General features: G+C 37.3%; 1 protein-coding gene across 1 annotated transcript; it reads right to left on the bottom strand.

The window, feature by feature from the left end:
* Positions 1-519: 519 nt before the first annotated feature.
* ADH6 (alcohol dehydrogenase 6 (class V)) lies at positions 520-24,624 on the bottom strand. The gene is made up of 9 exons (XM_025873546.2): positions 24,571-24,624; positions 22,818-22,919; positions 21,227-21,368; positions 17,070-17,157; positions 16,748-16,964; positions 15,367-15,627; positions 14,009-14,141; positions 1,652-1,790; positions 520-1,017 (listed from the first exon to the last, which is right to left on the bottom strand). The coding sequence occupies exons 1-9, from the start codon at positions 24,586-24,588 to the stop codon at positions 993-995; spliced, it is 1,125 nt and encodes a 374-aa protein (XP_025729331.1). The 5' UTR covers positions 24,589-24,624; the 3' UTR covers positions 520-992.
* Between the last annotated feature and the right edge of the window lie 584 nt (positions 24,625-25,208).

The raw sequence follows: 25,208 nt of genomic DNA on the forward strand, positions 1-25,208 counted from the left end.
GGAGGCTGGCATTTTGCTACTAGGACAAGCTCAGCTATTGAGGACACCCCCACCCCAAATTCCAGTTCTTATGTGATTTTAACCATTCAACTTGCTGTTGGGTTTTAATTCTCTAATTATTATTATTATTGTTGTTATTTTTTAGGACTAGTTGTAGTGAATTGCTACTGAAAGCTATCCCAGGTGATACAGAGCTCTTTGTAAACCACAGTCACACGTTAGGGTTAGTATTAAACTTTGTTTAGATGTACCATAATTAACTTGGCTAGTTGATTGTTTGAAGTCTATGGAAGAAATAGTTTTATCCAAAATTTTAAAAATGCCAGTCTGTTCAGGGAGGTGTAGGGGTTTCAATGTTGTTGGTAGCCAGGAAGGCAGGAGAGCTGGTAGGTGGGGACACTGTGTGCCTCGGCTGTGTCACATGTGAGCAGGCCCAGGTTGACCTGGTGATGTGAATTGATCTGATCAGACTATTAAAAACGTTAGTACATTAAAAAAAAAAAAGAATGAAATACTCAATGTTCATTGGGGATTTATTTAAGTTGATGTAATGAAGACCTCCCCTCTACCATCAGCTTGCTTCAGCCTGAATGTTTAGTAAACTCATGAATGGTGAGGTTTTGTTTCTTTGGTGTGAAATGGGCGGAGCTTCATGGGGTGGGAGAGAAAATATGCAAGGAAACATGGGCCCAGAGGTAGAGATGAAAATGGGAGTATCTTGGGGTGACTTGTTTAAAGGGTCTGAAATTGGGTGATTCAGATCAAACTTTAAAAGGGAGGATGTTACTGGGTGACATTGGGTCACATAAGAACAATGTTGGTGAGGGTAGTGGGGGTAGGTAGAATCCAGATATGAGCATACTGCTGAATGTATCGGAGGCAAGAAAATAGAAACAGCGTTGTGTAGATAATTCTTCTAGACCACGAAAATGATACAGAACACAATTTAGTTGGTGAAATAAGCTGCAGATCTTGCATATATCACATTGTACTTAAGGTAGCAGGATACAGCGGATACTGAAAAAAAAAGTTGAAATGTTTCTAAAACAACATTTGTTTTGGATTTCAGTTTTTTTACTTTGTAGACAAGTAAGTTAGATCCTCCTTCCTCAGGTCAGGTAAAAATAGGCAGATTAAATCGGTTATGAGATTTTTCAAAATGGCATGAAGCACCAAGAGTAAAGAATATGTAAGCAGACTTATTCCCTTGTGGGGAATGCCAGTGTCCAATTTATGACTGGTGATTTATTTACACTGGTGTCTGGTTTGTGGGCCAAAGATAGATATCAGAATTTGGAATTCTTAAGATAATTTCTCCTTTGATATGAAACAAAAACAAGTGGCCTCTTTATAAACTATGAACTTGAACTTGGGCTAAAATTTTATGAGCTAACCTCATCAGTTAATGTGCCATGTAAAAAGAAGAAACCCACCAGATTGTAAATTAAACACTATTGGCAAGGGTAGGTGAATACTTAGGTATTTGCGGGCTTACATCTTTTATAAACTGGGAATAAAATAAGATATAGAGGGGAAGGAAATGTTTTACAAATTCCTGAAACCTTAAATTCCTTTACTGCCTCCCCCAGCCCCCACACTCCTTTTTCTTGGTCCCAAACACTCAGACGTAAAAATTATGTGAGCAACTTGCCATTTTCCGGTTTTCATTAATTCAACTGCTTCACTGATTTTATCCAGATTCAGAGTATGGGTAATTAGTGGATCTAGATTAAACTTCTTTGCCATATAATCAGAAACCAGTTTAGAGGCGCTCTCTCTGCTTTTCCAGCCTGGAAATACACAGATAAACAACAGATTTTATATATGAGACTCACTGTACAAGAAAGGCCATATAAGGTAACTGCTGGAGGTGCTGGCTTTGAGGAAATCAAAGGATATCCCATTAATTGTCTCAGTTATCCTGAGAATGACTGTTCCAACCATATACCTTGTATAGAAGGCTTTTCTCTTGAAGGAGACCTCTGATACTACAGAGGAGAATTTACTCAAAGCAAGTAGAACATGGATCTCATCTTAGATGTTCTTGGTGTCAGGTTGTACTGTTTGGGGAGCTGTAAATCCATATCTAATGTATAACAAAGACCAAAGTCTAGGGAACTATGAAAGGAAGCAATTCAAAAGTTGTGTGTGTGTGTGTGTTTTGATCTGCAGCTTCCTGAAAAAGCCAGGTATCTTAAGAGAAGAACTTTCATCATGGTAGTGATTTTAGTCACAGCTTTTAGAAAAAGAATTTGTACAAAGCAAGGTAAAAATGAGGTGTACTTTATGGAAATAAGAATTGCACAGGGAAAGGGGGTCAGCTAAGGTAATGTAAGCTTGGTGTTCTCTTTTCTCTATTCTCATGATTTTCAAGGAATACTATCCTTATATTTAGCATTGTGCTGAGTAACATGCCTAGTGGGTCCTGACCCAGAATTTGATGGCCTGCTCGTTCCTGGAAGGGTGAGTGTAGTGTAATTGTTCAGGGAAGCAGCGGTGTTATAAGCAGCTTATCCTGTGACAGGATCTTGGCAGTTACTTACTTTTCTTGGTTCCATCCTGGGCCGGGTTCTCTAACCTTCCTGCTTACTCTCAAAACTACCTAAAACTTTTTTTTCTGTTAAGTTGGCTTCTGTTATATGTAATCAGTTCTAACTACTGCTCTATGTCATGACACGAATGGCTAGTGTATTTTTCTATTTGTTTTTTATCTTTTTAAAAAATTGAGATATAATTAACATATAACATATTAGTTTGGGGTATATAACATAATGATTTGATGCCTGTATATACTGTGAAATGATTACTACTAAGCTAGTAAACATCCATCACCATACACAGTTACAAATTCTTTTTTTCTTGTGAAGACAACTTTGAAGATCTATTCTTAGTTATTACCTTTGGCTTGGTGATCTATAAAGCATTTTCATATATATGTGAGAAATACTTCCCAGTTGTTTTTTTAAGAAAGGGTCCAGGACTAGGTGAGGCAGTGTTTCTCAATAATGGCATGGCATTTTGGGTGGGGAAAGTTCTTCATTGTGTACATTGTAGGAGGTTTAGCCTCTTGGCCAACACTGTCACTCCCACTTTCTAAATTTTTTCAGGTACAATTGACATACGATATTATTGGTTTCAGTTGTACAACATAGTGATTTGACATTTGTATACGTTGTGAAATGGTTACCACAAGTCTAGTTACTATGTGCCACCTTACAAAGTGAATACACTATTATTGACTGTATTCCCCATGCTATGCATTATATCACTGTGACTTATTCATTTTATAACTGGAAGTTTGTACTTCCTAATCCCCCTTACCCATTTTGCACCCCCAACCTCCCTTCCCTCCAACAACCACAGATCTGTTATCTGTATCTGTGAGTCTGGGTTTTGTTTTGTTTGTTTCATTTGTCATGTGGTATTTGTTTTTTTCTCTCTGACTTATTTCACTTAGCAAAATAGCCACAAGGTCCATACATGATAATGAAAATATCAAAATTTCATTCTTTTTTTTTTTGGCTGAACAGCATTTTATTGTATGTATATACCACATCTTTATGCATTCATCCACGACAGAAACTTATGTTGTTTCCACATCTCAGCTATTGTAAATAATGCTGCAATGACTCTAAGTGTGTCTGTATCTTTTTGTATTAGTGTTTTCATTGCTGGAATTGCTGCATCATATGGTAGGTCTATTTTAATTTTTGAGGAACCTCCATACTGTTCTCCACAGTGGCTACACCAATTTACATTCCCACCAGCAGTGCCACAGGGTTCCCTTTCTTCCACATCCTGTGAACACTTGTTATTTTGTCTTTTTGACACTAGCCATTCTGACTGGTATGAGCTGGTATCTCATTGTGGTTTTGATTTGCATTTCTCTGATGATGAGTGATGTTGAACGTCTTTTCATGTGCCTGTTGGCAGCTGTTTTTCTCCTTAGGAAAAAATGTGTATTTAGATCCTCTGCCCATTTTTTTGAATGGAATTGTTTGATTTTTTTGTTGTTGAGTTGTATAAGTTCTTTATATATTTTGGATATTAACCCTTTATCAGATACATGATTTGCAAATATTTTCTCCTATTCAGTAGGTTGCCTTTTCATTTTGTTGATGGTTTCCTTTGCTGTGCAGATACTTTTTAGTTTGATGTAGTCCCATGTGTTTATTTTTGCTTTTGTTTCTTTTGTCTTTGGAGTCAGATTCAAAAAAAATAAATAAAACAAAACAAAGCACTGTGATGTCAAGTGTCAAGGAGTTTACTGCCTATGTTTTCTTCTAGGAGTTTTGTGGTTTCGGGTCTTATATTCAAGTCTTTAATCCATTTTGAATTTCTTTTTTATATATGATATAAGATAATGGTCCAGTTTTATTTTTTACATGTAGCTGTCCAGTGTTTCCAACACCATTTATTGAAGAGACTGTTCTTTTTCTATTGCATATTCTTGTCTCCTTTGTCCTAAATTAATTGACCATATGAGCATGGGTTTATTTTTTGGACAGTCTGTTTGGACACAACATCTTTGTGTCTGTTTTTATGCCTATACCATACTTTTTTGATTACTATAACTTTTTAATATAGCTTGAAATTAAGGAGTGCGATATTTCTGACTTTGTTCTTTCTTAAGATTGTTTTAGCTGGGGCGCCTGGGTGGCTCAGTCGTTAAGTGTTTGCCTTCAGCTCAGGTCATGATCCCAGGGTCCTGGGATCAAGCCCCTCATCGGCCTCCCTGCTCGGTGGGAAGCCTGCTTCTCCCTCTCCCACTCCCCTGCTTGTGTTCCCTCTCTCACTGTGTCTCTCTCTGTCAAATAAATAAAATCTTAAAAAAAAAAAGATTGTTTTAGCTATTTGGGATCTTTTATGGTTTCATGCAAATTTTAGGATTATTTGTTCTGGTTCTGTGAAAAATGCCATTGGAATTTTGATAGTGATTGCACTGAATCTATAGATTGCTTTGGGGACTATGGACATTTTAATAATACTACTTTTTTCATCCATCAGCATGGATTATCTTACTATTAATTTGTGTCTTCTTCAATTTATTTCATCAGTGTTTTATAGTTTTCAGTGTACAAATCTTTTACCTCTCTGGTTAAATTTACTGCTAGGTATTTTATTCTTTTTGATGTAATTGTAAATGTGATTGTTTCTTGATTTCTCTTTTTGATAGTTCATTATTAGTGTATAGAAACAACAGATTTTTGTATGTTAATTTTGTATCCTGTAACTTTACTGAATTAATTATTAGTTCTAACAGTTTTTTGGTGGAATCCTTAGGATTTCGTATATTTAGCATCATGTCATCTGCAGATAGTGACAGTTTAGCTTCTTCCTTTCCAATTTGGATTGCCAAATTGTGGCTAAGTTTTGGCAAAGTCTTCCAATACTATATTAAATAAAAGTGGGGATAGTGGGCATCCTGGTCTTGTTCCTGATTTTAGAAGAATAACTTACAACTTTCCATTTTTGAATATGATAGTAGCTCTGGCTTTGTCATATTAGTCTTTATTATGTTGAGATACATTCCCTTTATATTTACTTTGTTGAGAGTTTTTCATCATGCATAGATATTGAATTTTGTAGAATGCTTTCTCTGCATCTATTGAAATGATTATGTAACTTTTATCTTTCATTTTGTTAATAGGGTGTATCACATCAGTTGATTTGCAGATGTTGAACTATCCTTGCATTCCTGGAATAAATCCCACTTGATCATGTTTTGTGGTCCTTTTATTGTATCATTGTTTCAGTTTGCTAATATTTTGTGGAGGTTTTTCACAGCTGTGGTCATTGGAGATATGGACTTGTAATTTTTTTGTGGTGTCCTGGCCTGGTTTTGGTATGAGAGTAATGCTGGCCTTGTAAAGTGAGTTTGGAAGCTTTCTTTTATTTTCATTTTTTTGAAAGAGTTTGAGAAGCTTAAGTATTAGTTCTTCTTTAAATGTTGGAATTCACCAGTGAAGCTGTCTGGTCCTGGACTTTTGTTTGTTGAGAGGTTAATTACTGATTAAGTCTCCTTTCTAGTAGTCATTCTATTCAGATTTTCTATTTTTTCATGATTCAGTTTTGGAAGAAAGTAAATTTCTAGGAATTTATCCATTTCTTCTAGGTTGTCCAGTTTGTGTATAATTGTTCATAGTAGTCTCGTGATTCTTTGTATTTCAGTGGTATCATTTACTTCTCCTTTTTCATTTCTGATTTTAGTTATTTGGGCCCTACCTCTTTTTTCTTGGTGAGTTTAGTAAAGGTTTATCAGTTTTGTTTATCTTTTCAAAGAACCAGCTCTTAGTTTCATTGATTTTTTTTCTTTTTCTTTTTAAAAATAATTTATTTATTTATTTTAGAGAGAGAGCATGAGCAGGGGCAGGGGCAGAAGGAGAGGGAGAGGGAGAATCTCAAGCAGCCTCCCCACTGAGCATGGAGCCTGATGCCGTGCTCGATCCCACGACCCTGAGATCATGACTTGAGCTGAAATCAAGAGTTGGATGCCCAACTGATTTTTCCTATATTTTTGTCTCTTTCATTTATTTCCTTTCTTATCTTTATTATTTAACTCCTTTTACTAATTTTGGGCTCTGTTCTTCTTTTTTAGTTCCCTTCGATATAAAGTTAATTGTTTGAGTTTTTTTGTTTCTTGAAGTTGGTCTGTATTGCTATGAATTTTCCTCTTAGAAGAATTTTTGCTGCATATTTTTTAGATTTTAGTATATTGTATTTCTGTTTTCATTTATCTCTGGGTATTTTTTATTTCTCCTTTGATTTCTAATATGACCCAATAATTGTTCAGTAACATACTGTTTCATCTTTACATTTTTGTAGTTTTTCCAGTTTTCTTCTTGTAATTGATTTCCAGTTTCGTACCATTGTGGTTGGAAAAATGCTTGATATGATTTCAGTCTTCTTGAGTTGTCTTGTGGCCTAATGTACCATCTGTCCTGGAGAATGTTCCACTTGTACTTGAGAAGAATGTATATTTTGTTGATTTTGGATGGAATGTTCTCTATCAAGTCCATCGGGCTTAATGTGTTACTTAAGGCCAATGTTTCTTTATTGATTTTCTATCTGGATAATCAATTGATGTAAGTGGGGTATTAACATCCCCTACTTATTATTGTATTGCTGTCAGTTCTCCCTTTAGGTTTGTCAATATTTGCTTTACATATTTTCTTGTTCCTATGTTGGGTGCATATATATTTATAAATGTTAATATCTCCTTGGTGGATTTACCACTTTATCATTATGTAGTGCCCTTCTTTGTCTTTTGTTACAGTCTTTGTTTTAAACTCTGTTTTATCTGCTATAAATATAGCTACACCAGCTTTCTTCTTATGCATGGAATATCTTTTCTATCCCTTTAGTTTCTTTTGTATATTCTTACTTTTGAAGTGAGTCTCTTCTAGGTGGTATATATAGATTTATCTTTTTCTTTTTCTTTTATATCCCTTCAATCACTCCATGTCTTTTGATTAGGGAATTTAATCCATTTATATTTATTTATTTTATTTTATTTATTTATTTTTTAAAGATTTTATTTATTTAATAGAGAGAGAGAGACAGTGAGAGAAGGAACACAAGCAGGGGGAGTGGGAGAGGGAGAAGCAGGCTTCCTGCTGAGCAGGGAGCCCGATATGGGGCTCGATCCCAGGACCCTGGGATCATGACCTGAGCTGAAGGCAGATGCTCAATGACTGAGCCACCCAGGTGCCCCTAATCCATTTATATTTAAAGGAGGGATGTACTTCATGCCATTTTAAAAATTGTTTTCTGACTGTTTTTGTATTTGCCCTCTGTTCTTTTCTTCTCTTTCTCTCTCCCTGTGGTTGATGACTTTTCACAGTGTTGTTTAGATTCCTTTCTCATTTTCTTTTGTGTATTATAAGTTTTTGCTTTTTGTTTACTGTGAGGTTCACATATATCATCCTATGTATATAATAGTCTATTTTAAGTTGATAGCAACTTAAATTTGAGCACATTCCAAACTACATTTTTACTATCCCCCTCACATTTTATGTTTTTGATGTCACTTTTTACATCTTTTTATTTTATGCATCCCTTAACTGATTATTGTAGTTTTAGTTAATTTTATTCCTTTTCTCTTTTAACTTTCTTAGTAACTGTGTAAGTGATTAATCTACTACCTGTACTATATATTTATTTTTTCCAGTGAGGTTTTTACTTATGTATGTTTTCTTGTTATCAATTAGTGCCATTTCATTTCAGCTTAAAGAAGTCCCTTTAATATTTCTTGCATGGCTGGTTTATTTTATTTATTTATTTTTATTAATTAGTGCCATTTCATTTCAACTTAAAGATGTCCCTTTAATATTACTTGCATGGCTGGTTTATTTTATTTATTTTTATTTAAATTCAATTAGCCAACTTAAAGTACAGCATTAGTTTCAGATGTAGTGTTCAATAATTTATCAGTTGTGTATAACACCTGGTGCTCATCACATCACCTGCCCTCCTTAATGCCCATCACCCAATTACTCATCCCACCACCCACCTCCCCTCCAGCAACCCTCCCAGTTTGTTTACTACAGCTAAGAGTCTCTCATGGATTTTTTCTTTCTCTGATGACTTCTCATTCAGTTTTCCCTTCCTGTTTCTTACATTCCACATATGAGTGAAACCATATGATAATTGTCTTTCTCTGATTGACTTATTTCCCTCATCATAATACCCTCTGGTTCAATCCACGTCGATGTAAATGGTAGTATTCATCCTTTCTGATGGCTGAGTAATATTCCATTATATTCTTTACCATTCATCTGTCAATGGACATCTCGGCTCTTTCCATAGTTTGGCTATTGTGGACGTTGCTGCTATGAACATTGGGGTGCATGTGCCCCTTTGGATTACTACATTAGTATCGCTGGGATAAATACTTAGTAGGGCAATTGCTGGGTCATAGGGTAGCTCTATTTTTAACTTCTTGAGGAATCTCCATACTGTTTTCTTGAGTGGCTTTACCAGCTTGCATTCCCACCAACAGTATAGGAGGGTTCCCCTTTCTCTGCTTCCTTGCCAACATCTGCTGTTTCCTGTCTTGTTAATTTTAGCCATTCTGACTGGTATGAGGTGGTTTCTCATTGTGGTTTTGTATTTCCCTGATGCCTAGTGATGTTGAGCACTTTTTCATTTGTCTGTTGGCCATTTGTATGTCTTCTTTGGAGAAGTGTCTGTTCATGTCTTCGGCCCATTTCTTGACTGGATTATTTGTTTTTTGGGTGTTGAGTTTGATAAGTTCTTTATAAATCTTGGATACTAGCCCTTTATCTGATATGTCATTTGCAAATATCTTCTCCCATTCTGTAGGTTACCTTTTAGTTTTGTTGACTGTCTCCTTGGCTGTTCAGAAGCTTTTTATCTTGATGAAGTCCCAATAGTTCATTTTTGCTTTTGTTTCCCTTGCCTTTGGAGATGTATCTAGCAAGAAATTGCTGTGGCTGAGGTCAAAGAGTTTGCTGCCTGTGTTTTCCTCTAGGATTTTGATGAATTCCTGTCTCACATTTAGGTCTTTCATCCATTTTGAGTTTATCTTTGTGTACTGTATAAGAAAATGGTCTTCTACATGTGGCTTCAATTTTCCCAGCACCACTTATTGAAGAGACTATCCTTTTTTCATTGGATATTTTTTCCTGCTTTGTCAAAGATTAGTTGACCATAGAGTTGAAGGTCCATTTCTGGGGTCTCTATTCTGTTCCATTGATCTATGTGTCTGTTTTTGTGCTGGTACCATACTGTCTTGTTGATGACAGCTTTGTAATAGGGCCTGAAGTCCGAAACGTGATGCCACCAGCTTTGGTTTTCTTTTTCAACATTCCTCTGGTATTTGGGGTCTTTTCTGGTTCCATACAAATTTTAGGATGGTTTGTTCCAGCTCTGAAAAATGTTGATGGTATTTTGATAGGATTGCACTGAACGTATAGATTGCTGTAGGTAGCATAGACATTTTAACAATGTTTATTCTTCCAATCCATGAGCATGGAATGTTTTTCCATTTCTTTGTGTCTTCCTCAATTTCTTTCATAAGTGTTCTGTAGTTTTTGGAGTACAGATCTTTTACTTCTTTGGTTAGGTTTATTCCTAGGTATCTTATGGTTTTTGGTGCATTGTAAATGGGATCAATTCCTTAATTTCTCTTTCATCTGTCTTATTGTTAATGTATAGAAATGCAACAGCATGGCTGGTTTAATAGTGACGAGCTCCTTTAGCTTTTGCTTGTCTGGAAAACTCTTTCTCCATCCTTCACATCTAAATGATATCCTTGCCATGTAGAGTATTCTTGGCTGGAAGCTTTTTCCTTTCAGTACTTTGAATAAGTCATGCTACACCCTTCTGGTTGCAAGTTTTTGCTGAGAAATCTGCTAATAGACTTATGGCGTTTTTCTCGTATATAACAATTTGTTTTTCTCTTGCTGCTTTTAAGTTTCTCTCTTTACCTTTCGACATTTTAATTATAATGTGTCTTAGTGTGGATTTCTCTGAGTTAATCTTATTTAGAATTCTCTGGGCTTCTTGGATCTGGATATCTGTCTCTATCCCTAGGTTGGAGAAATTTTCAACCATTATTTCTTCAAATAAATTTTCTGTCCTTTCTTACTCCATGTTCTGGGCCCTTATAATGTAAATGTTATCTTAGAGGTCCCTTAAGTTACCTATATTTTGCAAAATTTCCCTTTTCTTTTTGCTGCTCTGTCTGGATGACTTACATTGCTTTATCTTTCAGCTCACTGATTCATTCTTCTACCTCATCCTGTCTGCTGTTGAACCCCTCCAGTTTATTTTTCAATTCAGTTATTGTATTCTTAAGCTACGTTTGGTACTTACGTGACTTCTGTTTGGTATTTAGGTTTCTTATCTTTTTGTTGAAGTTCTCATGGCATTTAGCCATTCTTCTGTTGAGTTTGGTGAGCATCTTCTTGACCATTTCTTTGATTCTTCATTAGGTAGATTACTTATCCTTATTAGGGTCTTTTTCTGAGGTTTGGTCTTACTCTTTTGATTGGAACATATTTCTGTGTTCTCCTTTTTCTTGACTCTCTATGTTCCTGTATATTAGGTGAAAGAGCTGCCTCTCTCATTGTTGAAGGAATGGCCTTGCTTAGGTGATGATCCTTCTTGTTCAACCTTTCCCTAGCTCTTTTTTATTTCTCAGACCATTGTGGTTGTCTAAGCTACTTGATTTATTCTTTTTTTTTTTGATAGTCCAAGTTATTTATAGAAGAATTTCAAATGGAATTAAATGCAAAATATACACAGTTCATTTATTCTTGTTATGCCCCCATTGTTGAGGGTGTACCAAGCCTGTCAGTGACCCAACAGAAGGAATTTCATTAGCACTAATTTCAGGCTGATTGGAAGCCAGAATCTCAGGCAACACATTTTAAAGTATGTAAATATCTATAGATGAGTGGAGCTGCAATTATAATCTCTGTAGCCTCCAGCCCAAGAGGTCCAGAGGTGTACTGTAGGTGACAGTTACAAGAATCAGGGCTTTAGATGAGTGTATAAGCTCCTTTCTGGGAAATCTTTTTGAGCTGTATCAATGCCAAGGAGGTACAGAAGGATGATATCTTTCCTGCTTATATTTCCTGAGAGTGCCTCCTTAGCCTCTAGATGTAAGAGAAACCTGAAGCCTATCCCTCAGGCTAGAGTAAATAAATAGACTTTTTCACAGGAGGGCTGGGGTTGTGTTTCAGTCTATTGTCTTTGCAGTGCCCTAGGGGTGGTAGTTTGCCAAGAACTGTATTTCTGATTGTTACATTGTTGTAGAGCTCTGGAATGCTATCCCTTTTGTCCACAAAGACTAGGTGATCAAGGAGAATCCCTTGTTTTGATTGTTTGTGCCTGCTGGTTTTAGCCAGGTGGAGTGCAAGGGGCGGGGCATGCTCCCTGGTTTCAGAAAAGCAGTGGGAAAATGTCTTGATTCCATGTATCTGTGGCCCTCAGCAATGCCAGCAGGAGAGTGCCTTGTCTCTGTGCATGCTGCCTTTAGGCTGGAAGCAGGAAAATGCTGGACTGCTTGTGCTTGCCAGCCTCAGTCAGGGTCAGGGGAGTGTCGCAACCACCCATGCTCACAGACTTTAGCTAGGTACCAGAAGAACTCCATTCATGATTTCCTGCCCCAGCAAAGGAACAGGGAAGCACTACAATCACTTGTGCCCTCTGGCCTCAGTAAGTGCCATGGGAGTGTGCCGTATCCAAGCTTGCTCACCTATGCCAGCAGTTTTGTGGAGAGTACAACAATGGCATCGGCCAGTGCCTCCATCATTGGGAAGCTTCTCAACTGGCCTCTGCCCTTCCTGCTGATGACCCCAGATTAGCAAATGAATCTCCCTCACATATAGTTTAGGCACTTTTCAAACTGTTGACTTTTCACTGGGTCTTGGGGTGAGCAAGATCATACATGAGCCTTCTAAGAGGGGAATCTTGAGTTTCCTATAGCACTTAGCAACTCCCGCCTAATGTTAGCTCTGGTTGGTTTTCCAAGCCAGACATTCTGGGGGCTTATCTCATCCTTGTGCAAATCCCAGGGGCCAGGGTGCCTGCTGTAGGGCACCAGCCCTTTGCTCTTCAGGGACAAATGCCTGTCTGCTGAGAATCATCCTTATTGTGTATCACTGCACCAGGGGTGGGGTTTTGTAAGACCATGTCTCTGCCTCTTCTCCCCATGGGAATATGATCCTTTTATCCTTTGTTGTATAGAGCATTTCATCGGTTTTCAGTTTTTAGATCTTTTTCAGAGGGAAGTGATGCATGTGTGGCTATAGATTTGGTGTGTCTGTGGGAGGAGGTGAGTTTAGGATTTTCCTATACTGCCATCTTGTATCCTGCCTTTCTTAAATATTGTCATTATTTGAAAACTCTTGACCCAGAGGATTATACTGTCTGTGGAAGGTAGGATTCATATAATAATTGTTATATGAATGCTTAAGTGGCCAGTGAAATAGTTTATGAGAATTATTTAAAATATTTGTGACCTTATTTTGCAAGAGTTAGCTGAGTATGTGTGTTTGGAATCAATAATTATCATGTATAATAGAGGGAAAAAGCGGTGGTTGTATCCAATTATCCCAAATGGAAGAACTGAAAATTATAGTTTAAACTGGATTATTTATGTATTTGTCTGTTTTTGCTGGCCCTGCCATTTATCTACTCTTCATAAATGAATTGGGTAAGATTCCTAGTGTCTGTAACAATACACTGCTATAGCTAATTTGGAGACCACAGATAGCTCACTAGTAAATTAATTCATATAGTTCCTAATCCTTATCTCTTTTGCCCCAAAATTCAGATTGTCCAAAATCTCTGGATAAATACATTTCTTCTTAAATAGTAGATTACTTGCTTATGAGCCCAGAATCCTAAGCAGATTTGTTTAGTTTTCTAGTTTCTTAACTTTCTCAATAAACCACTCTTCTAAAGTCTATTAAAATGCAAGTTCTAAGACAGGTTTAAAAAATGGAAAATCAAAGGATTCTATGAAAAAAATTTTTTCTGGAAATAATTCTCATTTGCTTTTTATCAGTAGTATTTCTTTTCACTCATGAATCCATTATGATTCATATCTTTGAGTTGATATAATGAAAACTCAGTTGTCTCAGATAAGACTTACATTAGTTGAACAGTGATTCAATATATTCTTCAAAGAATCCACTTGGCAGATATATAACTCAATTGAAGTATAGTTATTGATGACAGTATTGCCTTTTCTTTTCAACTTATAATTTGCATTAAGCTTTGGACACTGGTTTCTTTACGAATCAATAAAAAGCTTACCAAGAAGTAACTGTAAATTTAAATAAAATAAAATTTAAAAATAAGTAACTGTATACATCTAATATCCATCTCCTTATCTTGGATATTTATGTGTTGAAACAACAACTGTAATCTAAAGTTCTTGTTTGATGTTCCTTCTTAAGCATTTATGACACATTTCTCTATTTACCACCTCTAAAACCTCATGCATTTCCACTTTTCCCTGCTTCATCCATACCTCCAAAAACAGTTCCCTTCAAAGAACGTCCCGAGAGGAACAGCCAGCCACTGATGTTAAGTTGGACACCTGCCAAGAGCCCAACAATCACACAGACCCCGTGGCTCTCATTGCAGGAGGCCAGGGCAGCTTCCTGTTGTAAAGCAATGCAAGAAAATGCAAGGGTTAAAAGATGTCCTTAAGAGTTGGACCTAATCTCAGATTAGCTGCTAAATGGTCTGCGATCTTTTCTGATGCTCCCTGACCTCATTTGAAATAACATTTATCTTTACAAGGATTAGCTGAAACATAAACAAGACATTGCATGCTGCCTAGTATAATACCTGGCACTTTAGGACTCAATAAATGGAAATTAAAAAATGAAAATACTAAACACAGCCATGGTGGTAATAACAACAACAACAATAGTAATAATTTTTATGAGAGCCATTACTGACATGGGTGGTTAGAATTGACTTTTTCTTTTAGACATCGAGGAGTACAGCTTTATAGTTGTATCACATCTTGTATTAACAGTGATAAGCAGACATGTTCCCATTAGTTATTTTCAAAGGCTATTTCTCAGAGCAAGACTGTCTGTGGGAAAGATTGCGAGAAAGGTTTGGTTATACCTTTTTACACACGAGGGAGTTCATGTTGTAGTGAGGAATGAAAACATTTTGTAAGCTGAGGAAAGCACTCAGGTTAAAAGAGACAGTTATTGGGTTTTCATATAGCTAACTAGAGATAGAGCCATGCAATCCAATAGTACATTATTTCTACAAATCCCCAAAGAAAGCAAGTCTCAGATTGTGAAATAACTCCCTCTCCATTTATATTCTCTTATATAACCATGTTCAGCTGGAAAAACAACTACTGCTTGCTTCATCTTTGAGGTTAATCCATCCAATCAAACTGGTTAATATTTTCTTTGGAAGCTTACTCAGGTCTACTGTGAAAGACTGCTCAAAGTGTAAAGCTCATTCTTTTATACGGTTGTTAATCCAATACTATCCTTATCTTGCTTAAATCTTCTGGCTTGGAATTTATAGTTACCAGGTTGTTGCTTATGAAATAATTCAGTGAGAATTCTTTACAAAGCTTTTCTGTACTGTCTGTTGGAGGTTGTCTTCTTATTTGAAGGAATGGCATGATGGAACAGAGGGAGAAGAAATCTCAGTATGGGAGTTCAGTGTTTGGAATGGTGAATAGATTTGTAGGAGTGGACAGAGGATACCAGCTGGGATGTCATGGGGCACAAGGAAGATTAAATAATTTAGAGGAAAAGCGGGGGGAATTTTAGAATTTTCATCCAATTAAAATCTAAACTTATGACTGACAGAAGCATTGGTTATTTTCCCTCTGGAAAAATCACATACCACAGTTTCTGGATTTCCGATGACCTCAAAGCAAAAGTCCACACCAGCACCTGTCATATCAAATAAAACTTCTTGGATGGGTTTCTTGAAGTCCTGTGGGTTGATGCACTCAGTGGCACCAACTTCTTTTGCCTTCTCAAATTTGTCTTTGTTGATGTCCACCCCAATGATCCTGGCTGCTCCCGCTGCTTTACAGCCTATGATCACAGACAGGCCGACCCCTCCAAGGCCAAACACCGCACAGGTAGAGCCTGGGGTCACCTGAGCACACGAAGGCAGAAAACAAAAGCAAAGGGAAACATGTGCCTTTACTCAGTTGGAAAGACCCAAGTCTGTATATACCTTTTATGAGGTATAAGCAAAGGACATTTTCAGATAAAACTCATTGTAACTAGAGAGTTTTGGTTTCTGAGGGTATTTCTAGATGTGGAATACTTTTTGCTAGAGGAGCAAAAAACTACCTGTAAATACAGTTTTAAGTTCTGGGAATTAGCGTTAGGTAGAAGCAGTTTAATGAAATTTCATCAAATCTTAAGACTTATTGCCATAGTATTTATTTGATTCCAGTTATTTTTGAGTTTTTAAAAACCACCCTCATCTTCCTGCAGCCCTTACTTTCTCTTTTCCTTTGAAAGCTTTGCATCACTTACAAGGTTAATCCTGTAGGAAGGCAAAGGCTTATTTTGGGGGGGGGGTTCAAAATGAGACTAATTCAAATTGAGCCCCTTCTGTCCTATTTCTCTATATAGGATTGGGATTAACGGACTTTGGGGGAAAACAAAGTACTGCAATTCAACAGATTTTAAAGAAGGTAGCTGGAGGATGCCTCAGAAACAATAGTTTAACAGTAACTCACTCACTCAGAGTGGGATTACCTGACCAATTTGTCTTAGATAGCAACATCTCCTCCATCACCTGGTCTTTTTACTATCCTTTTATTTTTATGAGCACTTGATTACCACCTGATACATTATACAACAGAATAGCAGCTCGATGAGCTTTGTTAGCAGCTGAGTGTCAGCTCCTGGAGCAGTGAATGGCTCCATAAATGTTTGTTGAATAAAAAAAAAGAGAATGAACTGGCATGTGGAAGAACACAGTAATTTTGCCAACTGTGTTATGTTTAACATCCAGGAATTCCTGATACCTCCAGTTGTGACTGGCATCCAGACTTGATTTGCTACTTACTGCTGACCAAAAAGGAATGGGAAAGATATTGAAGGGGGCATGGGATGACTAGACAGTAAAGAACTCAGGGTTGTTTAGAGGCAGGTTTGTGATTCTTCCTCAGGTTGTATGATCAGACATGCCCAGATGCTTGAGGCTTTTCATCTCCATTGACCAAGATTTCCAGTCATACTGGGTATTAAATGCTCCTCACCTTGGCAGTATTGATTGCAGCACCATACCCAGTGGAAAAACCACAGCTAACTAGGCATACTTTCTCCAGAGGTGCAACTGCATCAATCTTGGCAACAGAGATTTCTTTTATCACTGTGTATTCAGAGAAGGTGCTTGTATTTGCAAAGTGGTACACTGGTTTTCCCTTGCAGGTAAACCTACTGGTTCCATCAGACATCAGGCTGGATTTCGACTGTCTGTTATAGACAAAAAAACCCCAAATTTTTATTTTGAATTAGAAAACTTAGATTCCTTCTAAGGAAATTGAATTTTTCAAAAAGAAAATATTAGTAAAACCTTACTTGATTTGTATACAAAGATTGTCCCCAGGATTAAGGCAAGAGGCACATTCTCCACACTGCGGTAGAAAGAGTGTGATAACTTTATCTCCTAAAGAGCAAAAACGTTATTAGGTTATTATTTTTCAAAGTAAAGAGATAGCTGGCTTTCAGGACTTCAACAAGACACCCAAGAAAATATGATAACTGAGAATTATTTCCACACTTAATGGTGCTTGATTTTGTGGAAAGTATCAAATACTTATGAAAAGAGGGGATGTCTTCAGCATCTGTGTCTAGCCCTGGGCTCAGCAACTGAATCTCAAGGAGCTTGCCTTCCTGTAAATTCCTCTTGAAGCCACATGATTTTGTTATATAGCCATTGAGCCAAGTCTCATTCTATGTTTTCCACACAACTTCTGCTGTGAGGGATTGGATGTAAAATAGTATGGATACCATATGCTCGTAGAATAAGCTTCTTTATCAGGGAGCAAAGAGTGTCTGTTTGCTCTCCGTTTTATATCAATCCTTTCTTCTTGGCAATGAGATCAAAGGCAGGCAGGTTTCTCTAGTAATGTGCAAAGTATAAGAAAAAGATTAGAATAACTTGCTTGTGATGGACTTACTCACTGACCCATTGTCTATTATTGTAGAGAAATTTGTTTCATATATATATATATTTTTTTTTTTTTTAAAGATTTTATTTATTTGACAGAGAGAGACAGCGAGAGCAGGAACACAAGCAGGTGGAGTGGAAGAGGGAGAGCAGGCTTCCCGCCGAGCAGGGAGCCCGATGCGGGACTCGATCCCAGGACCCTGGGATCATGACCTGAGCCGAAGGCAGACGCTTAACGACTGAGCCACCCAGGCGCCCGTTTCATATATATTTTTTAAAGATTTTATTTATTCTCTCTCAGAGGGAGAGAGAGAGCCTGCATAAGCTGGGGTAGGGGGGTGGCAGGCAAAGGGAGAGAGAAGCAGACTCCCCACTGAGCAAAGAGCCCCGATGTGGGGCTCCATCCCAGGATCCTGAGATCATGACCTGAGCCGAAGGCAGACACTTAACCGACTGAGCCACCCAGGCACCCCTGTTTCATGTTTTTAGTTAAAAACCCTTAGAGTATTTGGGCTTTTTAAATTTTTTAGTTTTTAAAAAAGTACACATACATATGGTAAAACATTTAAACTTACACAAAAGTGTTTACGTTCTTATCAGTGGTATCTTTTAGAGGTATAACCCATTTCAAAATATAAAGGCTAACATACTGTTTACTTTCTTTGTAGGTCTTACTTTTTTACTTAACAATAGATCTTGGAGATTTCTCATTTTAGTGATTTTTGTTTAATATTTGTGTTTAATAGTTGCCCCCGCCCCGCAGTCATGAAAAATAACAATGGAATGAATTTTTTGGGCACATGTGAGCTATGGTAGGCAGAATTTTAAAAATGTCCCCCCCCAAGATGTCCCATTCTAATCCCCAGAAACTGAATGTGTTACCATGCCAGTGAATATGTTACAGGGAAAAGGGGAATTTGCAGATGTAATTAAGTTTATTGAGCATTTGACATGAAAGTAGGGATATTATTCTGGATTATTTAGGTAGAACAAAGTAATCACATAGGCCCTTGAAAGGAGACAAGAGGAGAAAGCACAAGAAAACAAAGTGATTGCAAGCACGAGAAGGATTTGATATGCCAGTGCTGCCTTGAGACTGAAAGTGGGCAAAAGGGCCACATGAGAAGGAATGTGAGCAGCTTCAAGCAGCTGATGGTGGCCCTAACTGACAGCGGGTCAGCTGAGGGTTAAGGACCTCAGTTGTACAACCTCAAGGAATTGGATACCGACAACAACTTGAATGAGCTTGGAAGTGGATTTTTCTCCAGAATCTCCAGATTCTCATCTGATCATCACCCAGCTGATCAACACCTTGATTTCAGCCTTGTGAAACCCTAAGCAGAGAACTCCATCAACCACACCCAGACTTTGGACCCACAGAAACTGTGAGATAATAAAGTTGTTTTGCTTTAAGCTGCTACATTTGTGTTTTTTTTTTTTATATATCAGCAATAGAAAGCTAATATATGAGTATAGATCTATGGAATAACTTTCTAGAATTGGGAGTATTGGATCTAAAATATATGCATTTAAATGATGTTATATATTGCCAGATTCAGAGTTGTACAACTTTACTTTCCATATAATAAGGTTTGAGGTAGCTATTTGCCTCCACTCTGTCAGCCCTATATATTATCAAACTTTGAAATCTTTGCTTTTCTGTTAAACAGTGTTTTCCCATTGTATTTTATTTTTAAACATTTTTTATTTAAATTCAATTAATTAACATGTATTATTGGTTTCAGAGGTACAGGCCTATGATTCATCAGTCTTATATAATACCCAGTGCCCATTGTATTTTAAAATTTTATTCAGTATGTTTGAGGTTAGGCATCTTTTCACGTGTATATATTTTCTCCAAAGGAAATGTATATTTCCTTTGACCATTTTTCTACTGGGCTGTTTTTATTAAATTGCTTTCAAAGAATTCTTTATATATTAGGGGAGTTTACCCATTGTCATATTTGTTGTTGATTTTGGGAGGTATTTTTTATAAACAAAATTTTAAAAACTTTTTATGGTGTTAACTTAATCTGTGTATTATTTCATATCTTCCGGATTTTTGTGTTGATTAAAATTTCCTTCCTTTCCCTGAGGTAATACAATGTTTTCTCATGGTATTTTTTTCTTGTTTTTTTAAAGACTCCATTTATTTATTTGAGAGAGAGAGCACAGAGGGAGAGGGAGAGGAAGGAGAAGCAGGCTCCCCGCTGAGCAGAGAACCCGACTGGGGGTGGGTGGGTGGGGGGTGGGGGTGGAGGGCAGGGCTCCATCCCAGGACCCTGAGATCATGACCTGAGCTGAAGGCAGATACTTCACCAACTGAGCCACCCAGGTGCCCCTCTCTCATGGTATTTTATAGCATTTCTGTGGTTTCACTTTTCACATTTAATTCTTGGATTCATATGGCATATTTCCTTGGCATAAAGAATGTAATAGCAACTCAACTTTTTCCCCAGATGACTATCCAGTTGTTTCAGCATCATTTACTGAGTAATCCACATTCTCCCCCTCAAATCTGAAAGCCAAACCAAACCCTGTGTTAAATTTCTCTATATATTTGATCTAGTTCTGGACTCCTTCCCTATTTGGTTCCACTAGTGTGTTCAGCTGTTTATTATATGCTTCATTTTAATAATTTTCAACAGTTTTCCTCAGTTTCCTTTTTTATAAATTTTTGTCTCATTTGTACTTTCAGGTTCAGTTTTAGTGCATTCTATTTCTTGTTTTTATTAATATCAAAATAGGAATGCAAAGATACATTTAGTATTTTTGTGTAACTTATAAATAACTATCCCTCCTTTCCTAATAAATGGGCAAATTTTCACCTTTTGTTTCATTTGATCTTAACATTTAAGAGATGCTTTTTTTGGGTTTTATTTATTTATTTAGTTATTATTTATTTATTTATATTATGTTATGTTAATCACCATACATTACATCATTAGTTTTTGATGTAGTGTTCCATGATTCATTGTTTGCATATAACACCCAGTGCTCCATGCAGTACGTGCCCTCTTTAATACCCATCACCAGGCTAACCCATCCCCCCACCCCCCTCCCCTCTAGAACCCTCAGTTTGTTTTTCAGAGTCCATCGTCTTTCATGGTTCTTCTCCCCCTCCGACTTCCCCCCCTTCATTCTTCCTCTCCTGCTATCTTCTTCTTTTTTTTTTTTTAACATATAATGTATTATTTTTTTCAGAGGTACAGGTCTGTGATTGAACAGTCTTGCACAATTCACGGCGCTCACCATAGCACATACCCTCCCCAATGTCTATCACCCAGCCACCCCATCCCTCTCACCCCCACCACTCCAGCAACCCTCAGTTTGTTTCCTGAGATTAAGAATTCCTCATATCAGTGAGATCATATGATACATGTCTTTCTCTGATTGACTTATTTTGCTCAGCATAATACCCTCCAGTTCCATCCACGTCATTGCAAATGGCAAGATCTCATTCCTTTTGATGGCTGCATAATATTCCATTGTGTATATATACCACATCTTCCTGATGTGGATTCCAAGTTGCTGCAATTTCCTACCTCCAGGTGCTAATTCATACCTGTTTTCACTGTGCTCACTCCTTCTCCCACACTCTCAACTATTCCAGCTGCTTCATGGCCCATAATGATAGGATAATGGTAGTGAGAGGTTTCATTCTCCAACATTTTCATCTCTGAACCACAGAGCCCCGTGGCCACAATCTGTATGGAAGGCAAAGGGTAACATGGTTTTCTCTGTCTTAAATAAAGGTGTTTCAGAACTGTTAATCCTTTTTATTTTTTTTATTTAAATTCAATTAATTAACATAATGTATTATTTGTTTTAGGGGTACAGGTCTGTGATTCATCAATCTTACATAATACCCAGTGCTCATTACTACACATATCCTTCCCAATGTCCATCACCCAGTTACCCCATCCTCCCACTCCCCCTCCCCTCCAAATCAAAATCAGGGAAATAAAAATCAAAACCACAATGAGATACTACCTCACACCAGTCAGAATGGCTAAAATGAACAAGCCAGGAAACAACAGATGTTGGCGAAGATGCAGAAAAAGGGGAACCCTCTTACACTATTGGTGGGAATGCAGGCTGGTGCAGCCACTCTGGAAATGGAGGTATGGAGGTTCCTCAAGAAGTTGAAAATAGAGCTACCATACAATCCAGCAATTGCACTACTGGGTATTTATCCCAAAGATAGAAATGCAGTGATCCAAAGGGGCACGTGCACCCCAATGTTTATAGCAGGAAGGTCCACAATAACCAGACTATGGAAAGAGCCTGGATGTCCATTGACAAATGTATGGATAAAGAAGATGCAGTATATATATATATATATACACACACACATATATATATAATGGAATATTATGCAGCCATCAAAAAATGAAATCTTGCCATTTGCAATCACAGGGATGGAACTAGAGGGTATTACGCTAAGTGAAATAAGTCAATCAGAGAGACAGTTATCATATGATATCACTGATATGTGGAATTTAAGAAACAGGGCAGAGGATCATAGGGGAAGAGAGGAATTGTTAATCTTTTAAACCTTTTTACGAGTTTGATACACTGCATTAATATTAATGCATTTATTTATTTAATTGTAGATAGGGGCCAATAATAATTTGTTTAAAGCAATTCAGTGGTTTTCATTAGCTAATTTCAGAATCAAAATGATGATTTAAGACTTACATGGGTTCAGAAAAGACAGCTGTAAAACCGTAGTGTAAATCAGAGGTCTCGTCCTTCATTGAAGCTTGTGGGTAGGAGTGTGGGGAAGAAAGACCCATGATAGAAATGAAAGAATTGGAACACAGAAAAGCAAGGGATGTCTCCTATTATAATTGAAGCCTTAATTTATTTCACAGGGGGGGCTTTATAGTTGTATTCATCATAAAATATGGTTTATGGGTAGAAACTTCTTTTTTTAATTAGTAATAGTATTACAGCTGTAAATAAGTATCCTTTGGGCGTTTAGCCTATGCTGTATCTCCCTAATCTTTTGTGTGGCTGGATTAAAAGACTGATGGAAATGAAAAAGAAATAGCAGAGTATCTAATTTTCTTTCTGAGTTGAGCATTGTGAAAAGTATAACTTACAGTGAACAGGTTTGATTTTTGGTCTGGAAATATGAATTTTTTTTTTACCTTTATGCGAACTTCCTTTGCCTTTGGTGGGGCCACTTCTACCTCCTCGATGGAAAATTGTACACCAGGCTTCCAGAGTATGGCTGCTCTGCACCTAATAACCTGGGAAATAGAATATGGGGGCAGAAAAGGAAACTCCTTAGGCCGAAGAGATGGAGAATTCCTATATTAATGATTATTAGAAGGTTTAGTTCAGTTCTACACTCAAGCCAGAAAAAAAAAAAATCATTGCTTAAATATATGGTGTATATAGCTTCTAAATACCAATTCAACTTTTCTTGTGCTATCAGTTTCTGTATTCAAGTTATTTTTACAATACTAACTATAATTATATAATGCTATACAACAAGGGGGTAGATAATACCAATATTTTTGGTATTATCATGAATGAAGTTGTCCAGTGGCTGTTTCAGCATGAGGATGGCATTTGTATTGTGGAAGTTGTATGTGTTCCTAGGTATGGGAGATAATCAGTTTTAGGGTAGAGGGGTAAGTTATGGAGCAGGGAATAGAGACCATTATAGTTGTGGTAATTCATCAAATGGTGGTGGTCACTGGCAGACTAAGGTTGGAAAAGTTGTTGGTGGCCAGGTAGTATTTAGGGGTTCTCATTTCAGCCCACTCCTGTACTTACTATCTTCCTATGTTGTTCTACCTTTCTTTTTATAGATTCACCACTACCCTTTTGGAGATGACTTTCACAATCTGTATCTATGGATAAACTTGTCCCTAAGCTTTAGACTTACTTATTCATCTCCTATTTGAATGTCCTGTAGATACCTCATACTCAACATGTAAACATGAACACATTAGGGATGCCTGGGCGGCTCCCTTGGTTGAGCGTCCGACTCTTGATTTCAGCTCAGGTCATGATCTCAGGGTCCTGGGATCAAGCCCTGCGTCAGGCTCCCCGCTCAGTGCAGAGTCCCCTTGAGATTCTCCCTCTCCCTCCGCTCCCCCCCACAAAGAAAGAAAGAAATCTTTAAAAAACAACAGCAACAACAACAAAACATGAACACATTATTTCTTTTTCCTTCCTCCTGTCCCCCTTTCCTCTTCCTCTTCCCCTCCCCCAACCAGTGGTAGACACAACATACAACCTATTCCTCCCTCTGCATTCTCGGTTTCAATGAGTGGCCATGTAACCTATTCATTTACCCAAGAAAGAAACCTGGGAAGTAGCCTTACTTTATCTCTCTTCCTTCCTCACTTCTGGTCATTTCCTGTCTTAGATTTTACCCTCCAAGCACAAGAAAATATTCTGGAAATTCTTATATGGGATATATTTCTTGCTTTTATGTATCTCCTCATGTTTTATCTGCCTGCACAACTGTCTTCTCCTGTACCTGGCGAATTCTTCTGTAAGTTTCCTCTTAGGTGTCACCTTCTCTGGGAAGCAAAGCTAGGTTAGGAGCACTTTGTCCTTCTCTCTTTTTCTACCCTTGCACACTCTTTTATAATGATTCTTTTATAATTACTCTCTCTGTGAGATCATGGAAAGAAGGGATGTCTTTGACTCTGGAAAGTTTGATATAGGGCTTGCTATATTGCTTACTGAAGAAATGAAAAAAATGAAGAAAGGCAAGTGCTTAAAAGGCATAAAATAAAAGGGAAAGGAGAAGGAGAGGTACCGAGATCAAGATCATCTCCCAGTTTTAGGAATATAGATACCATTTGGGTGATGAGGTGTAGGTAAATAAGTACAGAAGTGGACACAATCATGACACAATATAAAGGAAAAGACTGTACTTACTTTCCCTATAGTACTCATGCTGCCTGTATTGGTGTTCTCTTCACCACAAATGAATGTATTGAGAAAGGAGGGATTCTGGTGACAGCTTTCGCTGTGGAAAGGTCAACATTCTACAGGTCACTGGTTAACCAAGAGGTTGGGTCCTGAGCTTTTTTTTTTTTTTTTTTAATAATTAGGCTATTATTTTACCCAGTGCCTGGAAACTCAGATTGTCCATTTCCTTGAGGGAGGTTTTCCTAAGTATAATCTGAATAGAGTTAGCTCAGTGAAAGTGCACAAAAGCTGAAATTATGCAAACATTTTTTTCTCCTCTCAATCATGAAGCTCCCTCTTAGCATATCTGTTGAATTTTAAATTTGGTCTTTTAAATGTCCAAGTTCAGAATTTCTAATAGAGTTTACAAAATTGTTTCTTTTATGTTGTTTTTCAAATGCAGATATGATTATCTGTGTCTCTAAACTTGAATAATCCTTTTGATTTTCCAAACGTGTGTCACATTGTTGAGAAATTAGGATGTGACTAGACAGTTTTATCTGGTAGTTTAACATAAACTCCTCACTTCTTGGTATGCTGAACTGGTTATTCAGAGAAAGTGAAACCAATTTGCATAAGGAGCCTGACAGGTTTTGGATTTAAGA

This window comes from Callorhinus ursinus, unplaced genomic scaffold (assembly GCF_003265705.2).
Source record: "Callorhinus ursinus isolate GAN/ISIS: 27379988/994484 unplaced genomic scaffold, GSC_fseal_2.0 scaffold4, whole genome shotgun sequence".
In the NCBI taxonomy this organism is placed as follows: Eukaryota; Metazoa; Chordata; class Mammalia; order Carnivora; family Otariidae; genus Callorhinus; species Callorhinus ursinus.